Below are 15,299 nucleotides of genomic sequence, written 5' to 3' on the forward strand. Positions count from 1 at the left end.
TCACCTGTGCAGGCAGCAGCTGTGGGGCAGCGTGAGGGGCTGAGCAGGTTTTGGACACCAGAACCATTTGCTCCATGCTGGGGCTCCTCTCCCAGCTCCCTCCCACTGGGATGGGATGGCACAGGGAAGTTTGGGAATGGTGGCTCCCATCCCTGCCAGGCTGTGGGTGAAGCTCTTTGCCAGGAAATGAGGCTTTTTCTGATAGTCAAAAAAAAAAAGAAAAAAAGCTGAATTTGTTTCTCATCTTCCCCTCAGGCTGGATTACAAATTTGACCCAGATGGGGAATCTGTGTTGTTTCTGTGGAAAACTGGATGCATTTTCCTTTTCCATCCCAAGGAGAGCAGTGTGACAGCGTCAGGCTGAGACAAACACCACAAAAAAAAAAAATCAGCTCTGGGGTTTGGAGGAGGGGGCACAGAGGAGCTCCTGCAGCCTGGAGCCACCCTGAGCTGGGTGGGACACGGGTGGGATGTGGCTGAGGGAGGCACAACCTGCCCCGGGGGGACACAGCAGCTGCTGGCCAGCACAGGGGGTTTGGGGTGGCACTTTCCCTGCGAGCCCCCCAGGCTGAGGGGAGCACGGGGTGCAGGTTTGGGGTGAGGCAAAGTAGAAATTTCCCAGGGTATAGAATATACAAGTGCCCAGAAAGCACCAAGTGCTCGTTTTTGTCCTTTGGAAAGGAGACACTGGATAAGTGACTTGAAACCATTCGAACGGGGCATGTTAGGAATTGTGGGGCTGGGGGGATCTTTTCTATTCCCTGAAAGTTGTTGGGGAGCCCCTTCCTGCTCCCCCTGGCTGTGCAGGAGGAGGGCGAGGAGCAGGGCGAGGGAGGGGACAGCCAGGGCACAGCCAGCCCTGCCCGCGGTGGCCTCGGAGCCATCTGGAGAGCCCGGCTGCCCCTTCCCGCGGCTCCTCCGGGCTCGGCCCCATCCCGAGATCAAATAAACACAAACAGCCTGAAATTATTCATGGCTCTGGGGACTTGTCTGCTGCCCGTCAGCAGCTGCTGAGCAAATCAGGGCAGCTGTCAATTGGGCAGCGGGAGGGGCTGGCTCTGGCTGACATGTGGGGGTAATTCCTCCTCCTCCTCCTCCTCCTCCTTCCTTCCTTCCTTCCTTCCTTCCTTCCTTCCTTCCTTCCTTCCTTCCTTCCTTCCTTCCTTCCTTCCTTCCTTCCTCCCTGCCGGGCTCCTGCTGCTCCCGCACCTGCGGCACCGGGAGGGGCAGGAATTCTGGGGGTGCCCCTTGGCTGCACCCCGGGATTGGGACAGGGAGGGACCCCTGGGAACCACGGCCAAGGAGGGGATGCAGGTCCTGCCCTGGTTAATTAGGCTGGGCTAATTAGCTGGGAGTTGTGGCTCGGGGAGCAGCGGCCGTGGGATGGATGGATGGATGGATGGATGGATGGATGGATGGATGGATGGATGGATGGATGGATGGATGGATGGATTGAGGGATGGATGGATGGATGGACGGAGGGATGGATGGATGGATGATGGATGGATGGATGGATGGATGGATGGATGGATGGATGGATGGATGGATGGATGGATGAGGGATGGATGGATGAAGGATGGATGGATGATGGATGGATGGATGGATGGATGGATGGATGGATGGATGGATGGATGGATGGATGGATGGATGGATGGATGGATGAATGGATGAGGGATGGATGGATGATGGATGGATGGATGGATGGATGGATGGATGGATATGGGATGGATGGGATATTGGGAATAAATCCCTCCCTGAAGGGTGGGCAGGCCCTGGCACAGGTGCCCAGAGCAGCTGTGGCTGCCCCTGGATCCCAGGCAGTGCCCCAGGCCAGGCTGGAGGAACCTGGGATAGTGGAAAGGGTCCCTCCCTTCCTTTTCCTTCTGCTCAGCCAAGCATCAGCAGGTGGGAGAATTCCTGTTTCTGCTGTCTGTGTAACTGCAAACCTGGAAACCCCAGTGATAAACCTGGAAACCCCAGTGATTTTTGTGACCTTTCTATGCCTCCCCTCTCCTCCATCAAGGTGGGAAACCAGGCAGGACCAGCCTGTTGCTGTGAGGGGATAATTTAGTGACAACTAATGAGTGTAATTTTTAAATTTGTAATTGAAACAAAGATCTTTACACAGAGTGGTCTCAGGGATTTTTTTTCTGCTTTTTTTAAAGAAACCTTGGGCTAGTCAGGGTTAGTGGGGTCCCCTTTCCTCCCCAGCAGCTCCAAGAGCAATTTTCCCTTATTTATCGGCGCTCCCAAGGACCCCAGTTCCCAGGGGGATCAAATCTGTCACCAGTGTCGGCGCTGCAGGTTCAGAGGAGGGTAATTTGTGTTTCCCCCTGCTCAGACAGCAGGTCAGGTCATAAAGCATCAGATCCACGGGGAGGGGAGAGGCTCTGTAAAGGCTGCCCGTGCTGAAAGGTGCAATAATCCGCCGGATTACTTGCCGGGGGAGCTGCAGGGAAATTTACTGCCTTGCAAAGGGATTATCCCAGCGCCGCTGCCAGCGGGTTTCTTCCCTTTCTTTCCTAAGAGGAAGGAAGTTTTTCATTGAATTCCTGCTGCTGGAGCCGGCGGGAGCCATGGAACTGGGGCTGGGCTGGGATTGAGCTGCTGGAGGGGTCGAGATTGCTGCAGAGGGATAAAACAGGAGGAGGGATAACCAGGAGGAGAGATAACCAGGAAGGACAAAGAGAAGAAGGGATAACCAGGATGAGAGATAACCAGGATGAGGAATAAAAAGGAGAAGGGATAACCAGGAAAAGGGATAACCAGGAGAAGGGGTAATCAGAAGGAGGAATAACCAGGAGGAGGATTAAAGGGGAGAAGGGATAACGAGGAGGAGGGATAACCAGGATGAGAGATAACCAGGAAAAGGAATAACCAGGAAAAGGAATAACCAGGATGAGGAATAAAATGGAGAAGAGATAAGCAGGAGAAGGGATAACCAGGAAAAGGGATAACCAGGATGAGGAATAAAGAGGAGAAGGGATAACCAGGATGAGGGATAGCCAGCAGGAGGAATAAATCCTCTGCAGTGCAGCTCCAGCTGCAGGAACAGCTTTTCCCCAGCAGCCACGAGCACTCCAACCCCGAGCATCCCCTCCTGCGAACAGGGACCAAACCCAAGGGCTCCATCCCCCATCCCGAGCAGAGGATGGAGCTGGAGCAGCTTCCCAGGCTGGAGCTGGAGCCCAGGGCCACTGCTGAGCTCCTGAGTCCTTCAGCAGAGCCCCCCGGGGTTGGGGAGGGTTGGTTTTGTTTGATTTCCTTCCCCTGGAAGGCAGGAGCGGGGGCTGGGGCAGCCAAGGCCTTTAATTGTGTGCAATGAAGGCTGACAGTGCCGAGGCACAGCCTTTAAAAGGGGTACTGAACCTTTAATTCCTGAATAAATCATCTCCAGTCTGTTGCTCCTTCATCTGCAAGCTGTTTGAGGGGACACACGGGCACTGCTGGGAAGGGTCACCGGGAGATCAGAGCCCAGGGCCGGCCCGGGTCACAGGCAGGACACCTGCCACAGGCTGTCCCCTCCCTCGGGCCCTCAAAGGGACACTCAGAGGGGAGGAGAGGACATTCCTGACTGCTGCCAGGCCGAGGGGCTTCATTCCAGAGGGATGGAGAGCTGCCAGTGCAGCCCTGTCCTCACCGGGCACAGCCCCGGCCCAGGGTCACAGCAGGCTGGGCACGTGCCAGGCCCCATGCTCTGAGGGGTTTTTGGGGATTCAGTGCCCCATCATAGTTGGGCACCTTCCAGCCCCCATTTTCTGAGGGGGTTTTTAGGAATTCAGTGCCCCATCATGGTTGGGCACCTTCCAGGCCCCATGCTCTGAGGGCGTTTTTAGGAATTCAGTGCCCCATCATGGCTGGGCACATGCCAGCCCAACCATCTGAAGGGTTTTTGGGGATTCGGTGCCCCATCATAGTTGGGCACCTTCCAGCCCCATTTTCTGAGGGTTTTTTGGGGATTCAGTGCCCCATCTGAAGGGTTTTTGGGGATTCAGTGCCCCACCAAGCTGGCAGCCTTCCAACCACATTTTCTGAGGGGTTTTTTGGGGATTCAGTGCCCCATCATGGCTGGGCACATGCCAGCCCCATTTTCTGATGGTGTTTTGGGGATTCAGTGCCCCATCATGGCTGGGCATGTGCCAGCCCCCATTTTCTGAGGTTTTTTTAGGGATTCATGGAGCTGTTCTGTTTCCCACCTGTTTTTACCCAAGCAGTGGCTTCAGCTGTGTTTTCACTCACAGTTATTCAAACTCCACTCACAGTTATTCAAACTCCATCAGAGAGGAGGCCCTGGGGCCCATTTTGGACCCCATAAGAGAGGAGGAGCTCCTGGGGCTCATTTTGGACCCCATCAGAGGGGAGGAGCTCCTGGGGGCTCATTTTGGACCCCATCAGGGACAGCCCCAGCAGTGCTGGCTGTGCGGGGTTCCTGGCAGTGTCACTGTGGAGCTCAGGTGGCATTTTTGGGGTGACCCCAAATCTTGTAGCTGCTCCACAATGGAGAAGGGTGAGGAGGGGTCATCCCAAACCCCATTTAGAGACCAGAGAGCCTCTTCTGCAGTGTGGGGAAGGAGCTGTGCCCTGAGTGAGGCTGATTCCTGCTCTCCACAATCCACCTTTCACCCTAAGGATCCAGCTGGAATAACCAGGCAAGGAAAGCACCCTCCAGGGCCTTTTCCAGTCACTGCAGCCTCTGGCCATGCACATGGGCAGGAAATGCGATGGAAATTCTGGGTTTTGGGAACTGAACTGAATGCGGGGACTGCAGGGTTGGAGGGACACGGCCTTTTCCACACTTTCCTGCTGGGAATCCTGGGATCCCAGGGCGTTTGGGAGATTTTCTGGGTGGGAAAAGCAGAAAAGCTGGGTTCACCAGCCCCGGTTCTTGTGGGGGTTAATGATGGTGTTGGGTGGTGCTGGGAGCAGCCCTGCCATTAGAAATGCAAATGTTGCCTCTGGATTCTCCCCTTGCCTTTACTGCACATCTCCAGGTCCGGGTGCGCGTCCAGCCCGACCCTCCCTGAGCCCCCCACAGTCCCCAGGGCAGCCCCCTGTGCCCTGCAGCCCCTCGGGGAGGGCTGGGGGGCTCACACCCCCTTCCCCTCCTCCTCTGGGACTCTTCATCCACCCGAACCCAGCCCAGGGACCCCGTGGGGTGGCACTGGGAGAGTTCGGGGGTCCCTTGTGTGGGCTTGGGACCCTCCAGCCGTGGTGCTCTGTGGGGTGAGGGGGGAATTTGGGGCTTCTGGGGGGCAGGAGGAGCCCCTGGGGATGCTCCAGCCGGGAGCACGACCCGCCAGAGCCCCTCGCTGTGTGATGTATCAAACGGTAATTAGGAGCAAAGGGCAGAGGGGCGCAAAGGAGCATTAATAAATTATCCGCCTGCTTGTTAATTGACGTGTCTCAGCCAGCCCGTGGTGGAGCCCGGGGCTCGGCTCCCCTTGCAGGCGCATTGCAGCCTTGTTACTGCCCTCATTAGCATATTCAGGGCTCCCTGCTTAAAGGCAATTAGCTCCCGGCCAGGCCTGATTGGGAAGCCGCGGCCTCATTTGCACATTTTTGAATCGGTGAAAGAATCAAAAATAATGGGGGCAGCTCGGGGGTGGGGAGCGCTGGGGGGGCACTGCCAGGACCTGCCGGGGAAGGCGAGGGGGAGCAGCTCGGTAATGAGGGTAAAGAGGAACGCGGGCTAATTTGGTCCCGGGCGGCTTGGGGAGCTCATCCCTCCCGGTTCATCCCTCCCGGTTCATCCTTCCCAGTTCTTCCCTCCCGGTTCATCCCTCCCGGTTCATCCTTCCCAGCTCATCCCTCCCGGTTCATCCCTCCCGGTTCATCCTTCCAGTTCTTCCCTCCCGGTTCATCCTTCCCAGCTCAGCCTTCCCAGCTCATCCCTCCCATTTCATCCCTCCTGGTTCATCCCTTCCTAGCTCATCCCTCCCAGTTCATCCTTCCAGTTCTTCCCTCCCAGTTCATCCCTCCCAGTTCTTCCTTCCCGGTTCATCCCTCCCGGTTCTTCCCTCCCGGTTCATCCCTCCCAGTTCATCCTTCCCAGCTCATCCCTCCCGGTTCATCCTTCCAGTTCTTCCCTCCCGGTTCATCCTTCCCAGCTCAGCCTTCCCGGTTCTTCCCTCCCGGTTCTTCCCTCCCGGTTCATCCCTCCCGGTTCATCCCTCCCGGTTCATCCCTCCCAGTTCTTCCCTCCCAGTTCATCCCTCCCAGTTCTTCCCTCCGGTTCATCCTTCCCAGCTCAGCCTTCCCAGTTCATCCCTCCTGGTTCTTCCCTCCCAGTTCTTCCCTCCCAGTTCTTCCCTCCCAGTTCTTCCCTCCCGGTTCATCCTTCCCAGCTCAGCCTTCCCATTTCATCCCTCCTGGCTCATCCCTTCCCAGCTCATCCCTCCCAGTTCTTTCCTGTGTTTCCATATGGAAATTCCTGCTCCCTGGCATTTCCAGGGGATGAGCAGCAGACAGAGCCTGTACTGCTCCCCTGCTTTGGGCTGGGATAGAGTTCATTTCCTGCTGGAGCTGCCCTGGGTGATAACTCAGGGATGCTTTGGGCTGGAGACTTCTTTATCTCCTGAGAGTGCGTCCCCTGCTCTCTCAGCTCGGTGCTGGGAGGAGTTCTGCTCCAAAAAATCATCAGGAATCATGAAGCAATTAACTCTGGAAAGTTCTGTTGGCCCAGTTTTTGAAGTCTGCTTTGATTCCCTGCCTGCCGTGGCTGTTAATCACTATTTAATGCAGCTCTCTGCATTTTTATCATCATTTTATCTGCTGTAATTTATTGTGTGTTACCTTAGCCGAGGAAGCATTTTCATGTGTTGAATGTCTCCATGTAGGAACCCCCTGCTCCGATGCCTCTCAAGTGCCAGTTCTTTTATTAATTAAAACCAAACATTTATCAGCTTAATAGAGAGGCAGAAGGTTTTTTATCCTCCCCCTGGGCACACAGTCTCCTCTGGAAATCCCAGCTCCTCCCAAGGCTCCCCCAGTGCCGTGTCCTGTACCTGCAGGCACTGCTTGGCATTCCCAGGGTGCTCTCTTAGGTCAAGAAGAATTAACTGTAAATTTAATTAACATTCCTAATGCTTGGGTTAAAGTGGAGCCCAGCAAAGCCGGCTCTGCTCTTTGCCAGTTTAAGCCAGAGCTGGAGGGAGCTGGGTGTTATCAATAATTAACCGGCTCATTTAGGGGAAGTATTAGGGCATTAATGAAACTGTGAAATGTTTAATTATTGTGCCAGGAGCTGGGGCTGCTGAGGAAGAGGAGGTGTGGCACCATTCATTGCTGCCCCTGAGGGGATCCCGGGATGTCCCTGGGATGGGGAAATTCAGGGACTGAAGGTCCCCGTACCCATCACTGCCACGGGAGCCGCTGGGAGACCCCACCCAAGCCGGTCTTTCATTAAAACTTCTGGTAATTGCGTGTTAATTACGGTGTGGGTGGTGTGGATGGCCCTGGGAGGCTCAGCCTGGCCGGGATGTCCCTGTGCAGGACAGGGAGGGATAGGAGGGGTTTGCCAGAGGGGCTGTGCCTGCCCCATCCCTGGGCCTGCCCCATCCCTGTGCCTGAAGGGTCCAGGGCCAGGCTGAGGTTTAGTGGGGCCTCTCCAGGTGCCCATCCCGGGTTTGCCGTGGGTAATAAACAATTTATTGCCCACTGAGGAGCGGGGCTGGGTCAGACCCTGAGCCCAGGTTTGCTGCGAGGGCTGGGTGCGGTGAGGATGAGGATGGAGCCGTTCAGAAATCCCAAGGAAACACAGAATGGATGCCTCAGGAAGGTGCCAGGAGAGGCTGGTGAAGCAACCTGGAAAGCCCTGCGGCATTTTCTGCATGGAGTTGAAGTTCAGGATGCTCGGCCCCTCGGGAAGCCCCACAGGAGGGTGGTGGAGCTGTGCTGTGCTCCCGGTGAATCCCACTCCCCATCCCTTGGGTTTTCCTGGGCTCTGGGACAGGGATGGGTCTAATCCCTGTTAGGAAGGTGATTCCCAGCAGGAGCTCTGTCAGTCAGCCTCTGGTAGGTGCAGTTAAACAGCCGTGGCTGCCCTGGGGTCCATGGATCCCTGAATGCACCCATGGTGCCAAACGGGGGCTGTGCTGCCAGGTGAGGGCACCAGGGACAGGAAATACCTCTGAAAACGCTGGCACTGTGCAAAAATTAAAATAAAAGTGGTGGATGGGGAGAAAAGCCACAAATGGCTTCTGCTCTTGTTCGGGGGAGGGAGCTGTGGGGGCCCAGCGTCGCTCACAAATGCTTTTAATAAAATGTTCTTTCCTGAGTCCAGGGGAAAAATCCCAGAAACCTCAAGCTTTCCCCATGACATAAGGAGCAGATGCTGCTGGGCACAGCCCTGTCCCTGTCCCCAGCTCCCTGCCAGGCACAGCCCCAGCACTGGGATGCAATTCCCAGAGAATCCCCGGCTGTCCCTGGCAGTGCCCAGGGCCAGGACGGTGCTTGGGGCACCCGGGGACAGCAGAAGGGGTCCCTGCCCTGGCAGAGGTGGCATCTGTGAGCTCCCTTCCTGTTGGGGAAGATGAAACAGGAAAGCCTTATAAACATGATTGTCTGGCAAAAGATTTTGAGAACATGGAAACTATCAGCGAGATTGAAATGAAAGCAAGCTTTGAGATCCCTCAGTTACTGAACAACTGGAAAACAATGGTGTGGCCAGCTGAAGATGATCCCCTTTTGATGGAACAACACCCTCTGCTTGTGGACAGGTCTAAGGGTCAGAGCAGACCCTGCCAGCTTGGCAGAAGGGGCCCAAATAGGAGTTTGTAGGATTTAAAATGTAACACAGTGTGGTAATGTAGTGATTCTTATAGGCTGTATGTAAATGCTGTAGGATTGGTACTAGATTGGTTAGTGAGAATTAGAATATTCAGCACAGAAGAAGATTTATTGTATTGTAATGGGAACCTCGTGCTCTTAGCTCTTGCCTCTTAGCTCTTACTTTTCTATGCTCTTACCCCTTTTACTCTCTTATGCTTTTACTCCCTTACCCTCTCATCCTCTCTACCCCTCTCTTCTCTGGGGCCTGCTCTGAGCTGTGCCTGGCAGCTCCAGCAGGGCCCTGCACTTGGCCCTTTGCAATAAACCCCAAATTCCAAAAGGCCCCTGCACCCAATAAACCCCAAATTCCAAGCCCTGGCCGCAGAGATCTCTCGTCTCCATCTGTCCCGACCGTGCTATCCCCCGACGCTCCTACACCTTCCCAAACATTCCAGGATTTTGTGGGAGGGTGTGCGGGGCAGGTGCCTGTGCTGGTGGCAGGGAGGACCCGTTCTGTCGCACGGGGTGACACGGCTGGGTAATTTCTGCGGCAATTAATGCCTCATTAAAGTGCACGAGGGAACAATCAGAGCAGTGAATTTTACCCAGCACAATAGCTGGGCCCTCAGGGTTTTTTTTCTGCCTTTCTTTTGAAAAGGAAACAGTCTTTTTCTGGCTTTAACTGCTCCCTGTCTGGAGGCAGAGGAGGAGGGAGCCTTGGTGGGCATCTCCGTTCCCAGCTGGTGCTTGGGCATCACCCCCGTGATGGGATTTTCCGGGATTTTCCTCTGCAATCCCACGGGACGAGCTGAAACCTCCAGGACATGAAATCTGACTGGAGGCAGGGATGAACACCAGCCCTGTCCCAAAATGTTTGTGCTGAGATGTCCCTCACCCTCTGCAGCTGCGGGCAGGAGATTTCCAGGGCTGGGAAAGGATTCCAAGGGGGAGCAGCAGCCTGCGGGTGCTCTGTGGATGCTGCTGGGGGGACAGGGAGCTCCTGCCCGGGGACACTGGGGGGGACAAAGGGAATGCTGAGATGGGCAGAGAGGCTGGAGCTCCTAGGAAGGTTTTGAGGATGAGAAATGACCAGAGGGGTGTGACAAGGTGGGGCAGGAGGAAAGGGGAGATGTGGCTGTAGGTTGGGTGCGGAAGTTTGCAGGCAGCCCTGACATGGGAAGAGATGAGAATCTGACTCCATGTTTCAGAAGGCTGAATTATTATTTTATTATATATATATTATATTAAATGTAAACGATATATTAAAAGTATATTAAACGAATAGAAGAAAAGGATTTCATCAGAAAGCTTGCAAGCAATACAAAAAGAATGAATGATAATAAAATCTTGTGATTGACCAGACAGTCAGAGCCAGCTGGGCTGTGATTGGCCATTAATTAGAAACAACCACATGAGACCAATCCCAGATGCACCTGTTGCATTCCACAGCAGCAGATAATCAATGTTTACATTTTGTTTCTGAGGCTTCTCAGCTTCTCAGAAGAAAAAATCCTGGCAAAAGGATTTTTCAGAAAATATCATGGCTACAGATGGGAAGCCCCTGAGTCTTTCTGGCCGGGTTTTGGGCTTTGTTCCCACCCATTGTCCCATCAGGTGGGAGCAGCTGAGACCTGACCGTGTCTGTCTGTCCTCAGGAGCCTGATGCCACGGACCCTGGACGGACAGATCACCATGGAGAAGACCCCCAGCTACTTTGTGACCAAGGAGGCCCCGCGGCGCATCCACAGCATGTCCCGGGACACGAAGCTGATCGTGGTGGTGCGCGACCCCGTCACCCGCGCCATCTCGGACTACACGCAGACCCTGTCCAAAAACCCCTCCATCCCCAGCTTCCAGGCCCTGGCCTTCAAAAACCTCAGCACGGGACTGATCGACACCAGCTGGAGCGCGGTGAGGATCGGCATCTACGCCAAGCACCTGGAGAACTGGCTGCAGTTCTTCCCCCTCTCCAGGTTCCTCTTCGTCAGCGGGGAGAGGCTGGTCAGCGACCCCGCCGGGGAGATGGGCCGTGTCCAGGACTTCCTGGGGCTCCAGAGGCTGGTGACAGACAGACATTTCTACTTTAATGAGACCAAGGGCTTTCCCTGCCTGAAGAAGCCGGAGGGGGGGAGCAAACCCCGCTGCCTGGGCAAGTCCAAGGGGCGGCCGCACCCCACCATCGACGGGCAGGTGGTGCAGCGCCTGCGCGAGTTCTACAGACCCTTCAACATGAAGTTCTACCAGATGACAGGGCAGGATTTTGGGTGGGACTGAGCCCATCCCCAGGGCACGCTGCCGGGCTGGCACCTGCGCTGCCAGGACTGTGGTCCAGGGATGCCCGTGGGCATCCTTGGCCAGGGATGTCTGTGATAATAATTGTCCAGGGATGCCCGTGGTCATTGTCCAGGGATGCCCATGGTCATCGTGGTCCAAGGATTCCCATGGTCATTGTGGTCCAGGGATGTCCATGGTCATTGTCCAGGGATGCCCATGGTCATCGTGGTCCAAGGGTGCCCATGGTCATCATAGTCCAGGGATGTCCATGGTCATTGTAATCTGGGGATGCCTATGGTCATTGTCCAGGGATGCCTGTGGTCATCATGGTCCAAGGATGCCCATGGTCACTGTGGTCAATGGATGCCCATGGTCATCATAGTCCAGGGATGTCCATGGTCATCATAATCTGGGGATGCCCATGGTCATTGTCCAGGGATGCCCGTGGTCATCATGGTCCAAGGATGCCCATGGTCACTGTGGTCAATGGATGCCCATGGTCATCATAGTCCAGGGATGTCCATGGTCATCATAATCTGGGGATGCCTATGGTCATTGACCAGGGATGCCTGTGGTCATCGTGGTCCAAGGATTCCCATGGTCATTGTGGCCCAGGGATGCCCATGCTCATTGTCCAGGGATGCCTGTGGTCATGATGGTCCAAGGATGCCCATGGTAATTGTGGCCCAGGGATGCCCGTGGTCACTGTGGTCAATGGATGTCCATGGTCATCGTGGTCCAGGGATGTCCACGGTCATCATAATCTGGGGATGCCCATGGTCATTGTCCAGGGATGCCTGTGGTCATTGTGGTCCAGAGATGCCCGTGGTCACTGTGATCAAGGGATGCCTGTGGTCACTGTGATCTAGGGATGTCCATGGTCATTTTCCAGGGATGTCTGTGGTCACTGTGATCTAGGGATGTCCATGGTCACTGTGGTCCAGGGATGCCCATGGCCACCCCACCAGCACCCCCCTCCCTTTGTTCTAATTTATATCGGACCTTTTCTGACAAGAAATGGACTTTTCTGGAGTAGAGAGAAATATTTAATAAAACCTCAGATGAGCCCTCTCCCCTCCCTGAGCAGATTAAATATTCTTCCATATAAACCTTGCTGATCTCCATTCACTGGGAGGGTTCTGGGTGGGACTGTGGGTTTGCGTGCACAGGGATTGTGGATCCATCCAGAATGAAACCTTTGGAGAACTCTGGGCCACACAGCTGAGGGTTCTGGGGGTGACACAGTCCCTGGTGGCCAGGGGAGGGCTGGGCAGCAAACCCCAGTCCTGGGAGAGGTTTTGGAGATGGAAAAGAGTCTGCAGGAATTTCCCAGCTGAGCAGAACAATGAACAGCAGCAGTTCTGAATAAATGCCAGGTCCTGGCTTAGGGAGAGGGAGCTGTGGATCACCTTCCCATGTTCCTTGAGTGGCCCAGCTGGTAGGGCAGGGCCTTTCTAACCCTTAGTAGGAAAATTCCAGCTTCTCCACAATTTACCCAGCTCTGCCCTTTCAGTTCAATAATCTCAATAGTTTTTCAAATCTGCAGCCATCGAGGGTCATCATGGGAGGCTGCAGAAATTACTTTAATCTCTACTAACTAGTTTTCCCTTAATTAAAGATGGGGAAAACATTTAATTAACCTCTATGATCTTATTAGTGACTTGTATTTGTCTGTTTAATGAGCTAATTATGAGTTTTGGAGGGCCCTCAGGCCCTGCATTATTTGCAGATCTGCTTTGGCTGTGGTTCTTTCCATCATGCAGCATCCCAAGGCTGCTGAGGTGCCTCCTGTCGCTGCTGCTGCTGCCTGGGCAGGAGGAGGGAGGCAGGTCCCACTTCTGGGATGTTCAAGGGGCCTCACCCCTTCTCCTCCCCGGTCCAGGGTGGTTTCACACCCACACCTGGAGTTTCATCCCACACAGCTCTCCCTGCTCCAGGTCCTGGCACCTCCCTTGTGTCCCTGGGGTGAGGTTTGTCTCCTGTCCCATGCTCCAGGTGCAGGTGAGGTTGGGCAGGTTCTTGTCCATTCCCAGGACAAATGACACCTGCTTAAGGTGACGCTGGAGAGACCAGCAAGCAGCTGCCAGCTGCTGTGTGGATTGGGCCATCGAGGAGGTGACAGTCCCCAGGGCTTTGTCACCGCGGTAAAGCAGGATACTGCCAAGGCAGAGTGAGAGGAGATGAAGCCAGGGCTGGTTGAAATCCCAAAGTCCTGGAGTGATGCAGCTGTTCTGGGATGGACTCTGGGATGGACCCCCTGACCTGGCTGGGATCCCCCAGGCTATGACCTCCAGCTATCAACCAGCACAGCTGGGATGGGCTCAGCATCTCCTGCCCGGGGCAGGGTCCCCAGGTTGTGACCCCCGGCCGTGTCCCCCCGGCTGTGTCCCCCCTGGCTGTGACCCCAGGCCATCAATGTCCCCCCTGGCTCTGTCCCCCCTGTCTGTGACCCCAGGCCATCAATGTCCCCCCTGGCTGTGCCCCCCTGTCTGTGACCCCAGGCCATCAATGTCCCCCCTGGCTGTGTTCCCCCAGGCTGTGACCCCTAGCCACAGCCCCTCCAGGGTGGGATGGGCTCAGCATCCCCTGCCCTGGCTGTGTCCTCCAGGCTGTGACCCTCGGCCATCAATGTCCCCCCCCCCCGGCCATGTCCCCAGGCTGTGACCACCGGTTGTGACCTCCAGCCATGTCCCAGCCATCAATGTCCCCCCCAGGCTGTGTCCCCCAGCTGTGTCCCCCAGGCTGTGACCTGGGGCCATCCATGTCCCCCACAGGCTGTGTCCCTAGGCTGTGACCCCCTGTCTGTGACCCCCAGCCATGTCCCCCCAGGCTGTGACCCGAGGCCATCAATGTCCCCTCCAGGCTGTCACCCCCAGGCTGTGACCCCCAGCCCTGTCCCAGCCATCGATGTCCCCCCCAGGCTGTGTCCCCCAGCCATGTCCCCCTGTCTGTGACCCCCAGCCATGTCCCAGCCATCGATGTCCCCCCCAGGCTGTGTCCCCCGGCTGTGACCCCCGGCCGTGTCCCCTCCAGGGCGGGATGTCGCAGCGGCTGGAGCCCCTTGTCAGCCTGGCTGGCAGCTCCGCATGATGGACTGCGCTCTGCTTGTTTAGGTTTTGTTTCCAGCGACGACATTCGACCAAATTATTCTCCGCGAAGGGCTTTAAAGTTTCCCAAGTGCCTGTGAAAGGCTGGAAGCGCTGATAGTGATCCTATTTCCCAGCTGAGTGACTGCATTCAGCCCCAGCCGTATTGATATGCAAAACGTTAAGGGTCCCGGCTCTAAAGATGGTTTCTGTCTGCCCTGTGAAAGGGAACCATACTTTTTTAAAGCCCGGCCCTTTCTAAAGCCGCACAATACCATATAGACTATGCCATTTAAAGCATCTGAAGCGACCCAAAATGTATTGAAAGCTCGCTTTGCAGACTCATTAAGACTACTCAATGCGCTCTGGCAAATACCGTGCCAGGGCTGACCGCACGGATTAAGACTTTTGAAGTGTTACACAAACCCCCTGCTTAAACTAATTGCTGCCCCGCAGCTCACGAGGTCAAGTATTTGTATTCATTGCCTCCGAGAGGAGCCACTTATGGCTCTGTCCAGGTGAAGTCTGCACTTCATTAGATCAAGACAATAAAAGCAGCTTTGGTAGGAAGGGAATGAAATCTCCCGGCTCCTGCTCCCCGAGCCAAGCACGGGTTTAAGTCCACCTCGGTGGAGTTTGTTGTGCTTCCAGGAGCCCCAGTGGAGCGATGTGCTTCCCAAAAAAGTGTGTCATTGGGGATGGGGACAGCAGCCCTGTGCCGCTTGTGCCGTCCTGGAGGCTTCGGCTTGAGCAGAGATTCCTTGGAATTCCCAGTGCTCACTGAGCTCCACTGGGACACTTCATTCTCCAGGGTCATGGAATCCTGGTTTGGGTTGGAGAGACCCTAAATCCCATCCAGTGCCACCCCTGCCATGGCAGGGACACCTCCCACTGTCCCAGGGTGCCCCAAGCCCCATCCAGCCTGGCCTGGGACAGGGATGCAGGAGCAGCCCCAGCTCCTCCGGGAGGAATTGCTGTGAAACTCCCTCAGAGGCTCAGGGACAGGTGCCACTGCTGGATCTCCCTGCTCAAAACCTCTGGGAATAAAGTTTTTTATAAAGTTATAACGAGAGGATGCTGAGCTGTGCTGGTGTTTTCTGGGACACAGGGAGTTGGGGCAGCTGCTTGCTCAGGGGATGATGGCAAACACCCCGTGCTGATGGAACTGGA

General features: G+C 55.5%; 1 protein-coding gene across 1 annotated transcript in view; it reads left to right on the forward strand.

The window, feature by feature from the left end:
• HS3ST6 (heparan sulfate-glucosamine 3-sulfotransferase 6) overlaps positions 1–12,126 on the forward strand; it is a 29,303-nt gene extending 17,177 nt beyond the window's left edge. Inside the window, exon 2 of the mRNA XM_036392463.1 lies at positions 10,425–12,126. Within this exon, the coding sequence (XP_036248356.1) occupies positions 10,425–11,043 (619 nt within the window). The 3' untranslated portion in view covers positions 11,044–12,126. The remainder of the gene's footprint in view (positions 1–10,424) is intronic.
• Positions 12,127–15,299: the final 3,173 nt, after the last annotated feature.

This window comes from Molothrus ater, chromosome 16 (assembly GCF_012460135.2).
Source record: "Molothrus ater isolate BHLD 08-10-18 breed brown headed cowbird chromosome 16, BPBGC_Mater_1.1, whole genome shotgun sequence".
NCBI classification, from domain to species: Eukaryota; Metazoa; Chordata; class Aves; order Passeriformes; family Icteridae; genus Molothrus; species Molothrus ater.